The 17,220-nt window shown below is 39.6% G+C and overlaps 2 protein-coding genes across 2 annotated transcripts in view; both read left to right on the forward strand.

Annotated features, from left to right (window-relative positions):
• The first annotated feature begins 3,221 nt into the window (after positions 1–3,221).
• LOC139949786 (solute carrier organic anion transporter family member 4A1-like) lies at positions 3,222–15,837 on the forward strand. Its single transcript, XM_071948328.1, has 11 exons — positions 3,222–3,381; positions 5,055–5,351; positions 6,531–6,993; positions 8,655–8,754; positions 9,827–9,948; positions 10,078–10,338; positions 10,914–11,112; positions 12,062–12,212; positions 12,852–13,033; positions 13,957–14,021; positions 14,196–15,837. Exons 2-11 carry the CDS (start codon positions 5,109–5,111, stop codon positions 14,558–14,560), a joined length of 2,151 nt encoding a protein of 716 aa, XP_071804429.1. The 5' UTR covers positions 3,222–3,381; positions 5,055–5,108; the 3' UTR covers positions 14,561–15,837.
• A 1,062-nt stretch (positions 15,838–16,899) lies between these two features.
• LOC139949781 (uncharacterized) overlaps positions 16,900–17,220 on the forward strand; it is a 56,805-nt gene continuing 56,484 nt past the window's right edge. Inside the window, exon 1 of the mRNA XM_071948321.1 lies at positions 16,900–17,123. Coding sequence (XP_071804422.1) covers positions 17,048–17,123 — 76 coding nt within the window. The 5' untranslated portion in view covers positions 16,900–17,047. The remainder of the gene's footprint in view (positions 17,124–17,220) is intronic.

The following is a 17,220-nucleotide window of genomic DNA, read 5'->3' on the forward strand; positions in this document are numbered from 1 at the left end:
TAGCCAATCCCTCCATGCAAGGCTAGCCAATCACTACATACAGGGCTAGCCAATCACTCCATGCAGGGCTAGCCAATCACTCCATACAGGGCTAGCCAATCACTCCATACAGGGCTAGCCAATCACTACATGCAAGGCTAGCCAATCACTCCATGCAAGGCTAGCCAAGCACTCCATACAGGGCTAGCCAATCACTCCATGCAAGGCTAGCCAATCACTACATACAGGGCTAGCCAAGCACTCCATACAGGGCTAGCCAATCACTCCATGCAAGGCTAGCCAATCACTACACACAGGGCTAGCCAAGCACACCATACAGGGCTAGTCAAGCCCTCCACCACCTACGGCAAACTTTGCTTAAGATCACGGCAAACTTTGCTAAAGGTTTATTTTTTATGTATAAACTTTTGTTTTACTCTCATCAGACCCAATCACAAGTGAACGGACAACCCTGATCGTTGTGGACCAAATAAACTTTACATTTTTATCAGACTATTATATGGAGGTATAGGCCTAATTGCTTCTCTCCACCCAGGGGTAAATGGGTACCTGTGAGGGCAGAGATGGTTCTTGTGATTGGTTTAGTCGAGTAGCACACATATTGCGCACAGGCTGTATACTCCCCAGGGAGCTGAGATGGTTTAAGGAATGATTTAAGGCCCAGTGACCAGGGGTAATAATGTCGGAAGCGCTTAGAGACACCCCGTGGAAAGCGCTATATGAAAACCTTGTATTATTATTATTATTATTAGTTATCTTGTGTCAAAGTTGTAAAAACAAGTGCAGGCCTAGTTGAGCCCAAACAAACGTGGTTTTATGATGTACCTTGCCCTTAGAGTATAGTCCTTGTCAGCAACTTATTAAGAGTAATGTAAAACATTGGGTTTTACTGAATGGGTGAGTTTATTTCCATGCTCTGTGCCCATGTACAGTTTGTAACTGCTGCTCATTATTGCTAAGTAATATTTTCTGCTAGTATATAAACAGCTCATTGGTTTTCAATGCACCAAACATGCCAGGCAAACCAACCAATGGTGAGTGAATAATGTTGTCAAATTTTTCGAGTTAACATAAACCGGGCGCAGCTTCGTGTGCGGTTGCGACGGACTGAACGATACTTCATGATGTGGAGGCGTTGAGGGTTGTTCTCGATTCTTTCAAGGCCCCTCCCCCTCCCCCACCCACCATCGCATCGCCCCGATCCCGGATTATGAAGGCCTTGATTACTTCTTCAACAGAGGAGGATATATATAGGGTAAACAACCCTGACAGGGGTCAGTGGTGAGTCAAAAATCACGAGATATCTACAGAACGGCTCTGTATGCACACCCAACTTACGTAACGGTTATCGGCTTTTCGGGATTAATGCTCCGTTATTTTTTAGTGTGGACCTCTAGCTGGGTAAACACCCGAGATTGGGGAGTAGTCATGGTTTAAAAATGACGCAGCTTTCATAACAAACCAAAACTTACGTGTATAATGTAATGTAAATTGATTGTACACCAATATCCATTATAAAAATATAAAAGAATGACATCACACGGCTTACCCATAAAATTATTGTCTGGTCAAGTTATTTCTCCTGTGTCATATGCTGTGTTATTGTTTGGTTCACTATAAGAGTGTAACAGACAGAAGCGGGGCATATGATAGTTCACACAAAAGAGGGTACAGAAGCGGGGCATATGATAGTTATACCCTCTTTTGTGGGAACTATCATATTATGCCCCGCCTCTAAACACACCCGGGTCAGAGTTGACCCGGATTCCAAGTACTTCACATGTGACACGGGTCCATGATATATTTCTGGGTCAGGCCGAACCGAAATATGTTTGAACCAAAATCTTTACCAGCATTGGCGTAAATTTGAACCATTTTTGGTGTTATTTTGGCACCTTTCCGTGTCACAATGACCCGGAAATAAGTCAGACCCTGTGGGACACGCGGGTCGGCTCAAATTTGACCCAAGAGTTTTGAAAGGGTAACTCGAATTGTTACTCTTTTTCGTTCCGTTTTTTTTTCTGAATTCCTTTCAATATTCCATTGCATTGCCTTTTTTCTTTATAGCTAATTGGTTTTTGTTCGTGCCTCTGCTGACGAAGGTTCGGTTCGGATCAAAAGCCAATGACGACAATTCCTCAATTTATTTTATAAAAGGGAAATAACTAATAACAATTACCCCCCCCCCCTCCATAAATAACACCCAACTGAATTGAACGTCATAAAATAACAATAAAGTGCCACTCAACAGTGTCACTTAGTAACAACAATGATTACAATTCAGAATTGAGGGCTAACAAAACTATTATGTTAAAGCCATTGGACACTTTCGGTAAACAGTATTGTCCAAGGCCCACACTTCGTGTATCACAACTTATATAAAAAATAACAAACCTGTGAAAATTTAGGCTCAATCGGTCATCGGAGTCGGGAGAAAATAAAGGGAAAACCCACTCTTGTTTCCGCACGTTTCGTCGTGTCATGACATGTGTTCAAAATAAATTTGTAATTCTCGCTATCGAGAATTGATATTGTTTAAATGTTTTCTCAAAAAGTGAAGCATTTCATGGAATAATATTTCAAGAGAAGTCTGTTAAAGCGTACAATGTTTAGACCTATACTAGTTTCGATTCTTGTATAACTCTGAATTTCAATAAACCCTGAATATAGAATATAAGGTCATATTTTAGTGCGCATATTTTAGTTTGTTGAAAGCAACTTATTTTAAAGCTTTATTTTCAAACCGTTTTCGATAATTTGAAACCATCCTGATTATGTTTATGACCAGGGCCAACATTCATAGAACTTCTGAACCACAAAAGGTATAGCTAAGCAAAATCAAGTACAATTTGTGACTGGCATCCTGCTCGCTCTGCATAGCAGAAAATTGATAAGCTACATTTTCTGCCTAACCACCTCTACGAAATTGGGCCTCCTTGCTCTTAAAAACACCCCCCCCCCCAAAAAAAAAAAAAAAAGAAAAAAAAAAAAAAAAGAAAAAAAAAAAAAAAACTCAGAGGAAACTTGCATGACATTTCTTATCGTTCCGCTAGCCCATAGCCTGATTTTTCTTTTTCGATAATAGGATTAAGAAGTTTGGCAAACATTGGGTTGCTGGTCTCACTTGAAGATAACAAATGTTAACCTTTGATATGTAACCATCTTTTACGCCCACCGAGGCCTTGACGAGAAGGATGCGAATCAAAACAACAGTGTTCCGCTATTCTCTTACTCCATATTGTTAATTTATATACAAAACGAACCAAACAAAGTGGCACAACTTTAATGTCTGTGAAAACCACTTCTGTGCGTGATATCTTGGCAGCAAGTTTCTACTTTTTTTCTGGACTTTGGTTGAATATAGGAGACTTGGCACTTGAGGTAAGTAGGGCCTACATGTAGTTAGTTAAAGCGCTTTTCAACGGTCTTGCACGGTTTAATTGCATTGAGTATTGTTTTCATGTATTGAATGTTGACTAATTAAAGGCAGTGGACACTATTGGTAATTGTCAAAGACTAACCTTCACAGCTGGTGTATCTCAACCAATTCATAAAATAACAAACCTGTGAAAGTTTGAGCTTAATCGGTCATCGAAGTTGCGAGATAATAATGAAAGAAATATAACCCTTGTCACACGAAGTTGTGTGCGATTAGATGGTTGATTTCGAGACCTCAAATTCTAAACTTGAGGTCTCGAAATCAAATTCGTGGAAAATTACTTCTTTCTCGAATACTATGGCACTCCAGAGGGAGCCGTTTCTCACAACGTTTTATACCATCAACCTCTCCCCATTACTCGTCACCAAGTTAGGTTTTATGCCAATAATTATTTTGAGTAATTACCAATAGTGTCCACTGCCTTTAAGTTCCTGAAATTGTATCCGTAAACAAAATCCACACGATTTTTGAAACGGAAACTTGAAACAAAGATTAAAATAGTGAGAATTTCTTATTATGTTTTAGATGTTTTTTTTTCTTGTAAATGTTTTAGGCCTATAGCTTATAATCTTCATGTTTTTAATGTTCAATTGTTTTTGTTTTGTGGAAGCATTGCTAAGTGTGAATAATTTGTACATAGGCCTAATCACTGTTTGAGTTCGGTCATTTCAAAGATCGTTGATACCATGTAGGTAGAACATAGGGAGAGGGATTGGTTACAGCTGTTCCTTGCTCTGTGGTTACAGGCATTGAGGTTTCACACTCAGTTTTCAGAAGCAGAAAGAAAATATTTACCAGGGAACCCTTGCGTATATTACATAATGGAGTAATTTAAGCTAATGTGCTGCATATGTGAAGCATCAAACTGAACTGTCCACTGATTTAGTAGGTTGATTTTGGGTTGAGCAAAGACAAATTTGCTAGACAGGAGTTTGAACCAACGACCTCCAGATAACGTGCCAGCTCTATACCCACTGATCTAGCCTATATCACAATGTGGGCGGTCCCGATTGGCAGTATGAGCCGCTCTATCTATTGTTAGAACATGAAGTAGCCTTCGGTAATGTCCACAAACGCTTTGTTAAAGCATTGATTGCAATGGACATTGTCGCCCTTGGTCTTTTGTTGCATGAAAAGAGTTTACAAAAATGGCGCCCAGGGCATACTTAACATTAATCCCGAGTTGTCCATGCATGCACACTTGCATCTTAAACACAGGTCTATTTTGACTGCCAAAACATGGTTGTATGAGGCATAAAGCACTGTCACTTTCTTTCAACAAGACCAACACCTTTGATGAAACCACTGGATAGTGTATTGGTGAAACGTCACTGATGAAACATTCGTGAGTTTGTTTTCATGTCTTCATCCATATATTGGAATTTGTAAAAGGAACATCTTTACTGACGTTCTGGACACTCCTAAATGAAAAGATTTAGAAATTATTTTGTTTGAAGCTGACTCTTTCGTCACCATGATTGAGCACCAACGATTAATATGCTCATGACTGTCTTTGCATATAGTGTGAGGTCAAATGGGATCTATTCATACTGAATATATTCCAGAATAAGACCAGCATCAACTTTATAACCAACTGCAACTTTTAATTTTGTAGTTCCTCCGACACCAAAAACCCGTACCTGTGTGAACACAACTTCTAACACACGAGATGGCACCGTCCGAGGAATACCTCGAATCCAACGGGAACAAATCGCTAAACAACGGCGACACCGAATCTGGGAAAGCCGACGGCATCTCGTACGAGAAGGAAAAAGATGCTTCACTTGACAACGAGGAAAGTAGTGAGCGCAGTTTCCGCTACGGGTGGTTCGGCTGGCATCCCAAATGGTTGCAGGGATTTAACAAGGCATCATGGCTTCTCGTGATTCTATGTGGTTTTTCAACTGCGCAGGTAATACTCAAAGTTTGCAAATTTATTTCAACCGTCTATCTCCTTATCTTGTTATCAATTTGAAACGCCCATCAATTTGTCATCAAAATGAGGTGGTCGCGTCTTACACTCTTAAAACTCCCGGTTCAGATTTGACCCGGATTTGGGTCCTAGGGGGGCAGACCCAATTTTGGGTCAATTTGACCCGGAATCTGTGTCAATGTGACCCGGAATCCGTGTCATGTGACCCGGAATCCGTGTCATTTTGACCAGAAATTAGGTTAAAAGCGGGGATTTTGACTTGGATTCCGGGACATATTGACTCGAACCCCGGGTCAAATTGACCCAGAAATGGGTCTGCCCCCCTGGGACCCAAATTTGACCTGGGAGTTTTTAGAGTGTACAGTTGTAAGCCATTTTGTGGTATAGTCGACACATCACTACTGCTGCTTTTGTTGGTTGGGTAAATTTGTCTGTATGCACCCAATCCAAACAGGTGCCCTCTTGTGTCCACCATACCTCAAAAAGGCTAATGGTAACTGTTGTGTCGAGTAAGACGTGTATGTCTGCCTGTAGTCTTTAACTTCTCCATTTAATATTAAGAAACATATCTTGTTGGCGTACTTGACGTTAATAGCTTAAAGGCAGTGGACACTATTGGCAATTACTCAAAATAATTATTAGCACAAAACCTTACTTGGTAACGAGTAATGGGGAGCGGTTGATAGTAAAAATACATTGTGAGAAACAGCTCCCTCTGAAGTGACGTAGTTTTCGAAAAAGAAGTAATTTTCCACGAATTTGATTTCGAGACCTCAAGTTTAGAATTTGAGGTCTCGAAATCAAGCATCAAAAAGCACACAACTTCGTGTGACAAGGGTGTTTTATCTTTTATTATTGTCTCGCAACTTCGACGACCGATTGAGCTCAAATTTTCACAGGTTTGTTATTTTATGCATATGTAGAGATACACCAACTGTGAAGACTAGTCTTTGACAATTACCAATAGTGTCCACTGTCTTTAAAAGTACTATACCTAAAGTCCATACTCAATACTAGTCACGAAAATAACCATAGTGTCAAACAAAATAATATATGATAACAATGCCTTGGTGGTCCTTTTCGAAAGGGTCCAGGTGTCTTCTTTGTAAAGCAGTATGTAGGTCTATGACTTGATGTTATTTTTTGTTTTCACTCCAGGGTTTGGTAATCAACGGGTACATTAACGTTGGTGTAGCCACAATTGAACGTCGCTTCGAGTTAAGCAGCAGTGCCACTGGCCTCATCGTCAGCATGTATGACATCACATGTGCTGTTCTCGTCCTCTTTGTGACGTATATAGGTGGGCAGGGCCACAAACCAAGATGGCTGTCATGGGGGCTGATCATTATGGGAACTGGCTCTCTTATATTCGCCCTGCCTCACTTCACTACTGGCCTCTACGAACCCGTCGTAGGTTCGGTCTCCGTTCTGTGTGGGGGAGCCGACTCGGGGGAACCACAGTGTGACGAAGACGGGGGTGGCACCTCGGGACTCTCCAACTACTTCTACGTGTTCGTTTTGGCCCAGATCTTCCATGGGCTGGGGGCTCTACCGTTATACACGCTCGGAGTTACTTTGCTGGATGAGAGCGTCACGACAAAGCAGACGGGTCTCTACCTTGGTAAGGAATCGCACTATAGACGATGTGACCTATGTTTACATTCAAACCGCCCTCTGTTGACAAAACACTACATACGTCATGTTTCGCCGGGCACTGAGTTGCGTAGTCATAGTAAGACTGCGTACACTTTCTAGCTGGCTGCCAAAACACAAAGGTTTTGCCCGGCGGTATGCGCGCGAATCATGTTATGGTTTTCGTGTGACGTCAGAGGTCACATCGTCTATACTGACCAATTTAAAACTCAGGTTAAAACATTGTTCAATCAATGGTGTCACAGTTAATTTCATTCCTTGCTGTATCTTTCAACATACCTCTTTCTCTCTTGAAAGTGCATAAGGACCTAACGGTTTTATAGACTATAAGTACTGTCTATTATTATTATTGTTCATGAGTTATTTCTTAAGTCGGCTAATGGCATTATAATTGTTCACATGAGCGACTGGTCACCAACGTTTTTTTTTTAAACAGTTCTACCTTTAAGTAGTGCTGTATTCTTTTTAAAAGCTAGGTATACATTGCAAATAAATGATGTGTTGAATCAATTCGAAAATCAGTTTGATTTAAAGGGAAGGTACGTACGTTTGGTGATCACTCTTAACATGAATAGCAATAAAGGCTTTTGGTTTGAAATCATTTTTAGAGACATTTCACTTCGAAGTAAGGTGGTATGTAAAAAGATATAATTTAGTTTTGTTAAAGCCATTATACACTTTCGGTACAGAAAAAAAATCACAGGTTTACAAATAATTTACAGGGTTTACAGAGGGTAATGGTGAAAGACTTCTCTTGAAATATTATTCCATGAAATGCTTTACTTTTTGAGAAAACATTAAAACAATATCAATTCTCGTTAGCGAGAATTACGGATTTATTTTAAACACATGTCATGACACGGCGAAACGCGCGAAAACAAGAGTGGGTTTTCCCGTTATTTTCTCCCGACTCCGATGACCGATTGAGCCTAAATTTTCACAGGTTTGTTATTTTATATATAAGTTGTGATACTTGAAGTGTGGGCCTTGGACAATACTGTTACCGAAAGTGTATAATGGCTCTAAAGGAACAATACAGAATTGGTAAGAAACAAAAATTGTGAAGATCACACATTTACATCAAACTTATACGGTCTAATGATGATGATAATAGAAAACATCCCTTGAAATATTTCTGTCTGAAATTGCATATTTGATGAGAAACAAGGGAGCGTTTAATTCATTTTTGTTTTGGCATCGAAGCAATGCGAAATTTGTAATTGGTTTTTCACTATTCTCTCGTGACCCAGAAGGCCGATCGTTCTCAAACCTCTACAGGTTTGTCAGTTTATATAATGGTGGATTACATTAAGTGCTTACACTGCCAGCAACTGTTTTTGCAAGCAAAACCAATTCTGTAATGTTCCTTTAAACCCTACAATTTTAACCTGAAAAGCGTTACTGCAGTGACTCTTTATTGATTGCATATCCTGTTAGGGATTGTTATCTTATAAAATTGCTCCGGAGTTTCGACGGTATCTACAACACTACCACCTTTTGAAATGCAAAATTCTCATGTCAGTTTTATTGCATAGGCCTACATCTACATTTTTAAATGTATACTTTGCAATGTATGCCTATGCTGTTGTAAAATATAGTATGTTCATTTATTGTTGTTTTTTCATGTAGGATGGTTTTATGCATTTTCTGCATTCGGACCAACCCTGGGTCTTCTCTCTGGTGGAGTTTTCCTGGGTATTTATACAGATTTAAGTGTCGACCAAAAAAGGTACTTTTTAAAGATTTATTTTTAAACTAACATACTGCCGTTGTCAAAACAAGTTAGTAGACTTGTTGATGATCAACATATCCATGGCCCCCTAAAACCTTTACAAGGTTGCCAAAATGTATGTGCCAATTGGCTTGACAGAAAACTGTTCAGCAATATTTACTGCATAAAGGCAGTGGACACTATTGGTAATATTACTCAAAATAATTTTTAGCATAAAACCTTACTTGGTAAAGAGTGATGTGGAGAAGTTGGTAGTATAAAACATTGTGAGAAACGGCTCCCTCTGAAGTGGTGTAGTTTTCAAGAAAGAAGTAATTTTCCACGAATTTGATTTCAAGTACCTCAAATTTAGAATTTGAGGTCTCGAAATCAAGCATCTGAAAGCACACAACTTCGTGTGACAAGGGTGTTTTTTCTTTCATTATTATCTCGCAACTTCGATGACTGATTGGGCTCAAATTTTCACAGGTTCGTTATGTTATGTATATGTTGAGATACACTGAGTGAGAAGACTGATCTTTGACAACTCATACCAATAGTGCCTTTTAGCGGCTATATGAAATTGCTCTATATTATTAATTTGAAACTGAAACATGATTATGATTAAATTAAACTTACTATGACAAAAATGATGACATAATACATTTTGCATGTTTTGCGACATCCACTTCCATGTGTGGTTAAAGTTGAAATTGGAAATGTCAAAGCTTTTCGAAACACTGTGTGGATCATTATATTATACTTTTAGACGCGGTTATCCTCCAAACATGAAAGTTTCGCTGCAGGGGCTAAAGTGCACCTCTTCGTGATAACACTGACGAATTTGTAATGATAATTCATCTCACATGCTACCATATAACGCATAAAGAAGAGAAGGGGTTCGCCCCAGAGTTCCTGGTTTGATTGGCTGCATATTGCGCCACAACACCCTGTAAACCATTGCATTGTGCAATGAAAAAGGAGATTGTCTCATAATTCAAACGTAGTCCCATTCTTGCAGAAATAATATGTTTTTACTTATTTCGTTTCTCTATCATTGAACTCGAAATTATTTTGTTTCAAATCCTAGTATTGAAGTTACATCGTCCGACCCAGCTTGGATTGGTGCATGGTGGATTGGTTTTGTCATCGGGGCCATTATCTCCTACATTGTTGCTATACCAATGAGTGGATATCCGCAAGAATTGCCAGGTATGTTTATTCTTATGATGTTTGTAACACTTGTAACACGGCCGCCATTTTGTAAAAAAAATAATAATAAGTTGTGACTTCACAGAATTACGTGTGTCCCTTCATTTGTTTTTAAATTTTGCCTTTCAGCAACTGCAAAGATCCGAGCAGAGAAGGAGTCCGAAGCCCACGTGGCCGGTCATGAGGATGAAGTAACAAAACCGAGTTTCGGTACCAAACTAGCCGACATTCCTCTGGCCGTCAAATATCTCATGTTTAATCCCACGTTTGTCTTCGTCTCCCTGGCTGCGTGCTCAGAGAGTCTCATCGTGAGCGGATTTGCAACTTTTTCTCCGAAGATTCTTGGGATCCAGTATGGTCTTTCACCGGGTGTTGCTGCAGCTGTCGTGGGTAATAATGGATATTTCACTTGATCATTGATGAGCCAGTTTGATATGTTCAAAAAGAAAAAAAAGTGGCGCTAGTTGCAAAACGACTTAACGACACTGGACAACTTCGGTTGTTGTCTTCTCACTTGTTGTATCCCAACATTTTTTAGAATGCACGGTATAACAAACCTGTGAAATGTGAACTAAATTGGTCGTCGAAGTTGCGAGATAATAATGGAAGAATAAACACCCTTGTCTCACGAAGTTGTGTGCTCTCAGATGCTTGATTTCGGGAGCTCAAAATCTAATTCTGGGGTCTCGAAATCAAATTCAGATATTTGAATTTGAGTGGAAAATTACTACTTTCTCGAAAACTACGTTACTTCAGAGGGAACCCTTTTCTCACAATGTTTTATACTATCAACAGCTCTCCATTGTTTGTTACCAGGTAAGTTTGATGCTTGCAATTATTTTGAGTAACTGTAATCAGGTTTGTCGTTATTGAAGTGTCATACAAAACGCCAATGTGCAATAGTGTAGCCTATACACTAAATTGTGAAAAACTAAAGCCTATTTTTTTGTACTGTTTCCCTCTAGGTATTTTGGCATTGCCAGCAGCTGTAGGCTCAACATTCCTTGGTGGTTGGCTGATCAAACGATTTAAGCTTAAAGTCAGAGGAATGCTTCGTGTGTGCATAGGCTCTGTACTCATGGTCATCATATTCGCATTCGTTTTACTTCTGATATGTCCACAGGAAATAGTCGCCGGGATCAACACAAACTACTATGCAAATACGTAAGTTTTTTCGTTCACAGCGACTGTTTGTTTGCATATCTTTGGCGTCTTGTCGAGAAAGGAAAAAGTTTGTTTTGGTTTGGTTTCTTTTAAGACGTTTAGGGTGAGCTATTTGGGAATGTAAAATAAAAAAATGGGAATAATTTGAAGTACCCTCCTATTGTTTAGTCTTGTATGACTAGCACACAAAGAAAGGAGTGTATAAACGGAACGAAATTCATATTCCACTATAGACCCCAACAAAACAATGCTCCTTCGCTTATATACAAACAAAAGTCATGCTAAAGGAACATTATAGAATTGTTTTTGCTAGCAAACTTAATTGCTGTAAGCACTTTGTGTAGTCCACTATAAACATTTATAAGCTTACAAACCTGTAGGAGTTCGAGATCGATCGGCCATCTGGGTCAGAGAGAAGAGTGAAAAACATTTCAGACGGAAATATTTCAATGGATGTTTTCTACTATCATCGATCATGATTAGACCGTTTAAGTTTTATGTAAATCTGTAATCTTCACGATTTTTGTTTCTTACAAATTACATAACGTTCCTTTAAAGACATTGGACACTATTGGTGTATCTTAACATTTTTATGCATAACATAACAAACCTGTGAAAATTTGAGCTCAATCGGTCATCGAAGTTGCGAGATAATAATGACAGAAAAAAACACCCTTGTCTCAGTAGCTGTGTGCTTTCAGATACTTGATTTCGAGACCTCAAATTCTAAATCTGAGGTCTCGAAATCAAATTCTTGGAAAATTACTTCTTTCTCGAAAATTTCATTACTACAGAGAGAGCCGTTTCTCACCCTCTCCCCATTACTCGTAATCGGGATAGATTTTAAATAATGATTTTGAGTATTACCAATAGTTAGTGTCCACTGCCTTTAATTATAATTTTAAAAAATCATATTTTTTCTTTTCTTTTCCCCTTTTTCCAAATGAAGGTCAGAAATACAGGACACGAAACAAGCAACGTGTAACTCTGGATGTGCCTGCGACGAGACTGCTGATTATAACCCAGTATGCGGGGATAATAACCTGCAGTACTTCGATCCCTGTCATGCAGGATGTACCAGCTACTCAGCGGATGATGGGGTATGTTTTTTCTTCTTCTTCTCCTTTTTTATTTTGATAACGTTTGTAGATCACGTTTTTGGCCATGACCGTGAACCCATACTCAACTGTGAATGAAGATGCGTAGTAGTACAATTTACTTGTAGAAGTTTCAGAATTATTAGTCGTCAAGTTGTTGAGAACAAAAAGTGAAAATCACAGAGCATTGTTTTCTCATGCTACAAAAAAAGTGTTCACCTCATTGAGACTAATATTTATTTATAACTATTATTTTTGCGAAATAATGTTATAATCACATCGGCAAGTAATACTTTAAGGGAAGCTTGTACCCAAACCCTTTAAAGGAAGTTCACTTGTAATAAAGTCATTTGCGAGTGTAAAGTCCGGAACAGTGACTTGCTTAGTCACAAGGTGTGAATCGCTCCAACTATACAGATAGTTGTTATGTGGTCGCCGACCTATACCGACACAGGAACCAAATTGACAAATTAGGGAGACAAAAAAAGCTCAGTTGGTAGAAATGACGGTACACTAATCCGGAGGTCGCAGGTTCAAACTCTGCTCTGGTATTTCTTTGTTCAACGTACAATTGAAATACGCATTTGTGTTGCCTGTTGGTGTAATTCGGGCGACGACAGTTAATTTGTATCACTTTTTTAGAAATTTACCGACTGTGCCTGCCTCGATGCCACGGGCAATCAGACCGACTCGATGCTGCAGGCGACACCCGGCCAGTGCTCCGTGGACTGTGGCGCTGTTCTCCCGCTCTTCATTGTCGGTTACTTTCTCACCATGTTCTTCAACTTCATGCCAAGTATACCAGGCACCAACACAGTATTAAGGTATTGTTTGTCTATGTTCAGAAATAAGGATTTCTTATGATGTATTTTGTACTTCTGCCAATAGTGTCTCTACTATCTTTTTATCTCGTATCCACACCGCCATGTACTGAACCATTGTCACTGTGTTGTCCTGTTTGTGTTTGTCCTTGTCTTTTCGTGTGTAACTAGTTTGTGTGTGCCAATATTGCAGTCTATTCTTTGGTGTTCTTTCTCACAATAAGTATAAATCGGGGGTCTCCATCCAACAAGCTTGCTTTTAGGAGACCTCCCCAACTTATTTTATTAAATTGTTTCCTCCTTTTTCGTGTTATAAAATTATGTCATTTTAAATAATTGAGCTGAAATAAATGTAACTATGAACTGTGAACTATATTATGCAAGTAATAGGAATAATGTTACGGTCACGGTAGACTTTTATCGTCAAACCTAGCTAATTTTCAAAACCAATATCAATGTACAAGGTTGACAATCACCGTTCAGATTCGAGATCCAAACAAGGGGGCACGTTGTAAAAATATGTGACCCGGTTGACTTTCCATACTTTAGGTATATCGGACGGCATAAGATGACATAGTGGGTAGAGTTGGTTTTGTTTGGTGAGAGAATGACTAGACCGGACTTGGTTCTCTATCAAATTGAGCAGAGTAACAGTCCAAGAGTAAATTGATAATTTCCATTTAATTTAACAATCTATGAGTGACTTCTAAGTGGTGTGTGTTTGGTATTTTTGATTATTTAGAGTTTTCCACTATGCTATGGGGGTTTATTTAGGGGGTGCACCCTTATAAGAATTCTGGTGATTCTCAATAAAGCACGCCACCAAGAGTTTGGCTCGTAAACTTTTCTGCTGTAAACTCGTCTGTTTAGTTTGAACAGTTAAGTATTGTGCCTCTCTATTCTCCTTTTTAAAATTCCATCTTTAGATGTGTTCCAGATACACAACGGTCCTTCGCCCTTGGAGTTCAATGGCTTTTTGCACGTCTTTTAGGTGAGTTGTATATATTAGATTATTATAAAACCACAATCACGGGGGTGCGTAAACTTTATACTTCACTACGATTGTTTCTTCACGTATAAATCGTCAGATCGGCGCCCTTAAGGTTATGTTAACGTTTGGGCATGACTCTGAAAATACGTTGTGTTTGTCTTGGTATTTCCACAGGGTCCGTTCCTGGGCCAATCCTCTTCGGCCGCGTCCTGGACAGCTCTTGCCTTCTCTGGCAAGAGAAGTGCGGAGTCCAGGGCGCCTGTTGGTTCTACGACGTTAGGACTCTGGCTTGGAAACTACTTCTCATCGCCGTTGGCTTTAAGGTTGTCAGTTTCGTCTTCTTCACCTTATCACTCGTCTTCTACAAATCAGCTAACGATGATGGAGATAATAATGACGATAAGAAAGAGGCCGATCCGAAATCAGCATTTGAGCTGGAATTGACAGACGCCGTCGAGGGAAAGTCGCTGAATAGGTTAGTTTCGTCCAGCAGTACCGCCGCGATTGTGAATAACGTCGAGTACGAAGATGGGAAGTAGAGAGAGGTTTTCAGTTTGACCAAGGTGGGACTGTTAATATTAAGATGCTTCCAACAGTTCACCTCCAAAGGTATAGCAGTGTCAACATGAAGAGCGACCTCTCATATGAACATTTGAAGCCAACATTTTCGTGGCGTGACATGACCTCGTCGTAAATACTCGGTACGTGCGCGTTAGGCGTGGAAATGAGGTGCAAGCTGGTCTAGCTAGCGATCAAGTTAGTGATCAAGTTTGATCGCTAGCTAGACCAGCATGCACCTTATTCAACAGTTTTAGCGTTTGCGCAATGGGTATTTGCGGAAAGGCCTATGGTATTCCAGCTGCTCCTAGTATACTGTGTCTGTACGGTATTTGGTCAATCTCATGAATTCTAAAGAGGATTTTCTAGGAGGGTCACTCTGAACTTCTGAACAAGAGATGGGATTGCCTCTGGGGATAGGGTTATTAATTGAACGGGGGCTTCCTGTGTCACACACAAACACAACGGTAATTTAAAAATACAAAGCAATCCGAACACTTTTTTTTTTAGTTCCATGTGATCTGAATTCACGTTGGCAATTACGTATTTTTTAAAACTAAAACAAGACTTTGTGAATAATGTCTTACACAATTTTATGTTTTTTTCTTTTTGGTATGTGACATTAAATAGGGTGGTGGTTTTTATAGAAAGTTGAAAATGGATTTATTGAGGTTAGGACCCCGTGCACTGAAGTCACACGCAGTAATTGTCCACATTCAAAGAGTTGCCGCGGAGCACAACAACTAGCTATGAGCACACGGAAACATCATGCTCACCTGAATAAATTTACCTGCCGAAGTACCATGTCACATTATACGTACCACTGTGACTGGTATCCTGGCAATTGTTTGCTTCTGCAGAAAGTTGTTGTTAGTCAAATATTCTTCAGCAGCTTGGTAAAAGTGGTCTGCCATTGTTTTTAGACCTCAAAAATGCATCTGAAGATCTGAAGATCTGGTGCCCCTAAACTGCGCGTGCATCGCCTATCATGTGCACGACGCAGTAAGGCAGCACGACTCCCCATCGGAGCACCAGTGGTGCTCCGATGGGGAGTCGTGCTGCCTTACTGCCAGTGCACTGGCGGTAGCCTGAACAAATCCCAAAATTGCGGTTGCAAGATATCATGTGATGATGACGTCAGCTGACTTGGGTCAGTAGCCATGTACAAATATTATATCAAAGTATTAATTTTAATTGTACCGTAAAATTTTGTGTATACAATCATTTGTAAATAAACAATTTTATGATTAATTTTAAAGTTTTGAGTGTGCACATGACTTTTGTTGCAACATACCAACCTATATCAAAACATGGAGATCACACGAACGCATGGATCTCCAAAACGACCCAGATTGGTTAATATCACGGGCTTCCCCATCATCAGTCCCAGTAACAGACTTGTATGTGGTCCCGGTCAACCTCCAAAACTTTCGATGTAGCGCCCTCTACCGGTTACAGAATCGCAAATCAAGGACTAATAAAAACACTGCGGATCTGTACAAATCAGAGCTTCCCACAATGAAGGCCGAAGTGTGAACAGGGGTCGATTTCACAAAGAGCTAAAGATTGATCTTACTTGAAAGTCAATCGTGGTTGTTAAAAGTAAAGTGTAATGTACCAATGCAAATCACAATGATAATACATGAAATCATGGAGGTGAAATTGAAGATATCTATTTGACACTTCCAGAAACCGCCAACTTATGACAAGGATGTCATTCTTTCACTCACTCCTGTACTACCATGGAGGCGGGCCTTCTTATAAAAGTGTTGTTTATTCTACATTTAATTTCTAAACATTTAATAATAGTCTCATTATAACTAAGTTGACGGTTTGGGAAGGGGACAGAACAAGAAAATTGTAAGAACAAACATAAGTATTTATAAAAAATTAAAAAAGTTAAACAAAATGCGCAGTCAAATTTTTCCTCCATGATTCAATCAGGTAAGACAGCGAAGGGGAGAGGAGTATTAATAGAATAAAGTGTGTATCTTGGCTATACCAATAACAGAAAAGAGCACTGCTGCAGCAAGGAGGCCATTGCCCATAGGAAGTTTTTTATGCGTTATAAACTAATGTTCCTGCCCTTGGATATCGGTATTGGGTTCGTCAGACAAAAATGCTCTTTGGGCTCTGGTCTGTAATCAATCAATGCGACTTTAGTCACCCAACCATACATTTACAGTGAATAGTTACATAATAATCGATGGCGAGGTAAGGTTTTGACTGAGAAAGATGAGGCAACAATTGGGCAAAGGAAGAAGTGTGGCATTGCGATTTTCAATGGGATTTAGGTCCGTGAATTGACAGTTCGTCCTTGATCCGTTGGTCTGGGGACGTCGAATGGCGACTGCATGTACCCGATTGTTAGACGGTGCTAGGGACTGGACGTACAGGGGGTTTACAGGCCTAAGTGTCGGCCCAAGTTTGACACTCCCGGAAAAGCCACGAATCTGGTAATTTTCGAGATGGAACGTCCCACGGTCATCATTGGCACACTCCTGCTAGTTTTGATGTTAAGAACATGTCACGTTAATGCTCAGAGTAAGTTTTTTGAAAACAATTATCTACGTTTTTTAATTTAATTTTCTTTGACACACCTGATGATAATGTTAATTTAGGATGTTAAATTTGCATCGGG

This window comes from Asterias amurensis, chromosome 17 (genome assembly GCF_032118995.1).
Source record: "Asterias amurensis chromosome 17, ASM3211899v1".
Classification (NCBI taxonomy): Eukaryota; Metazoa; Echinodermata; class Asteroidea; order Forcipulatida; family Asteriidae; genus Asterias; species Asterias amurensis.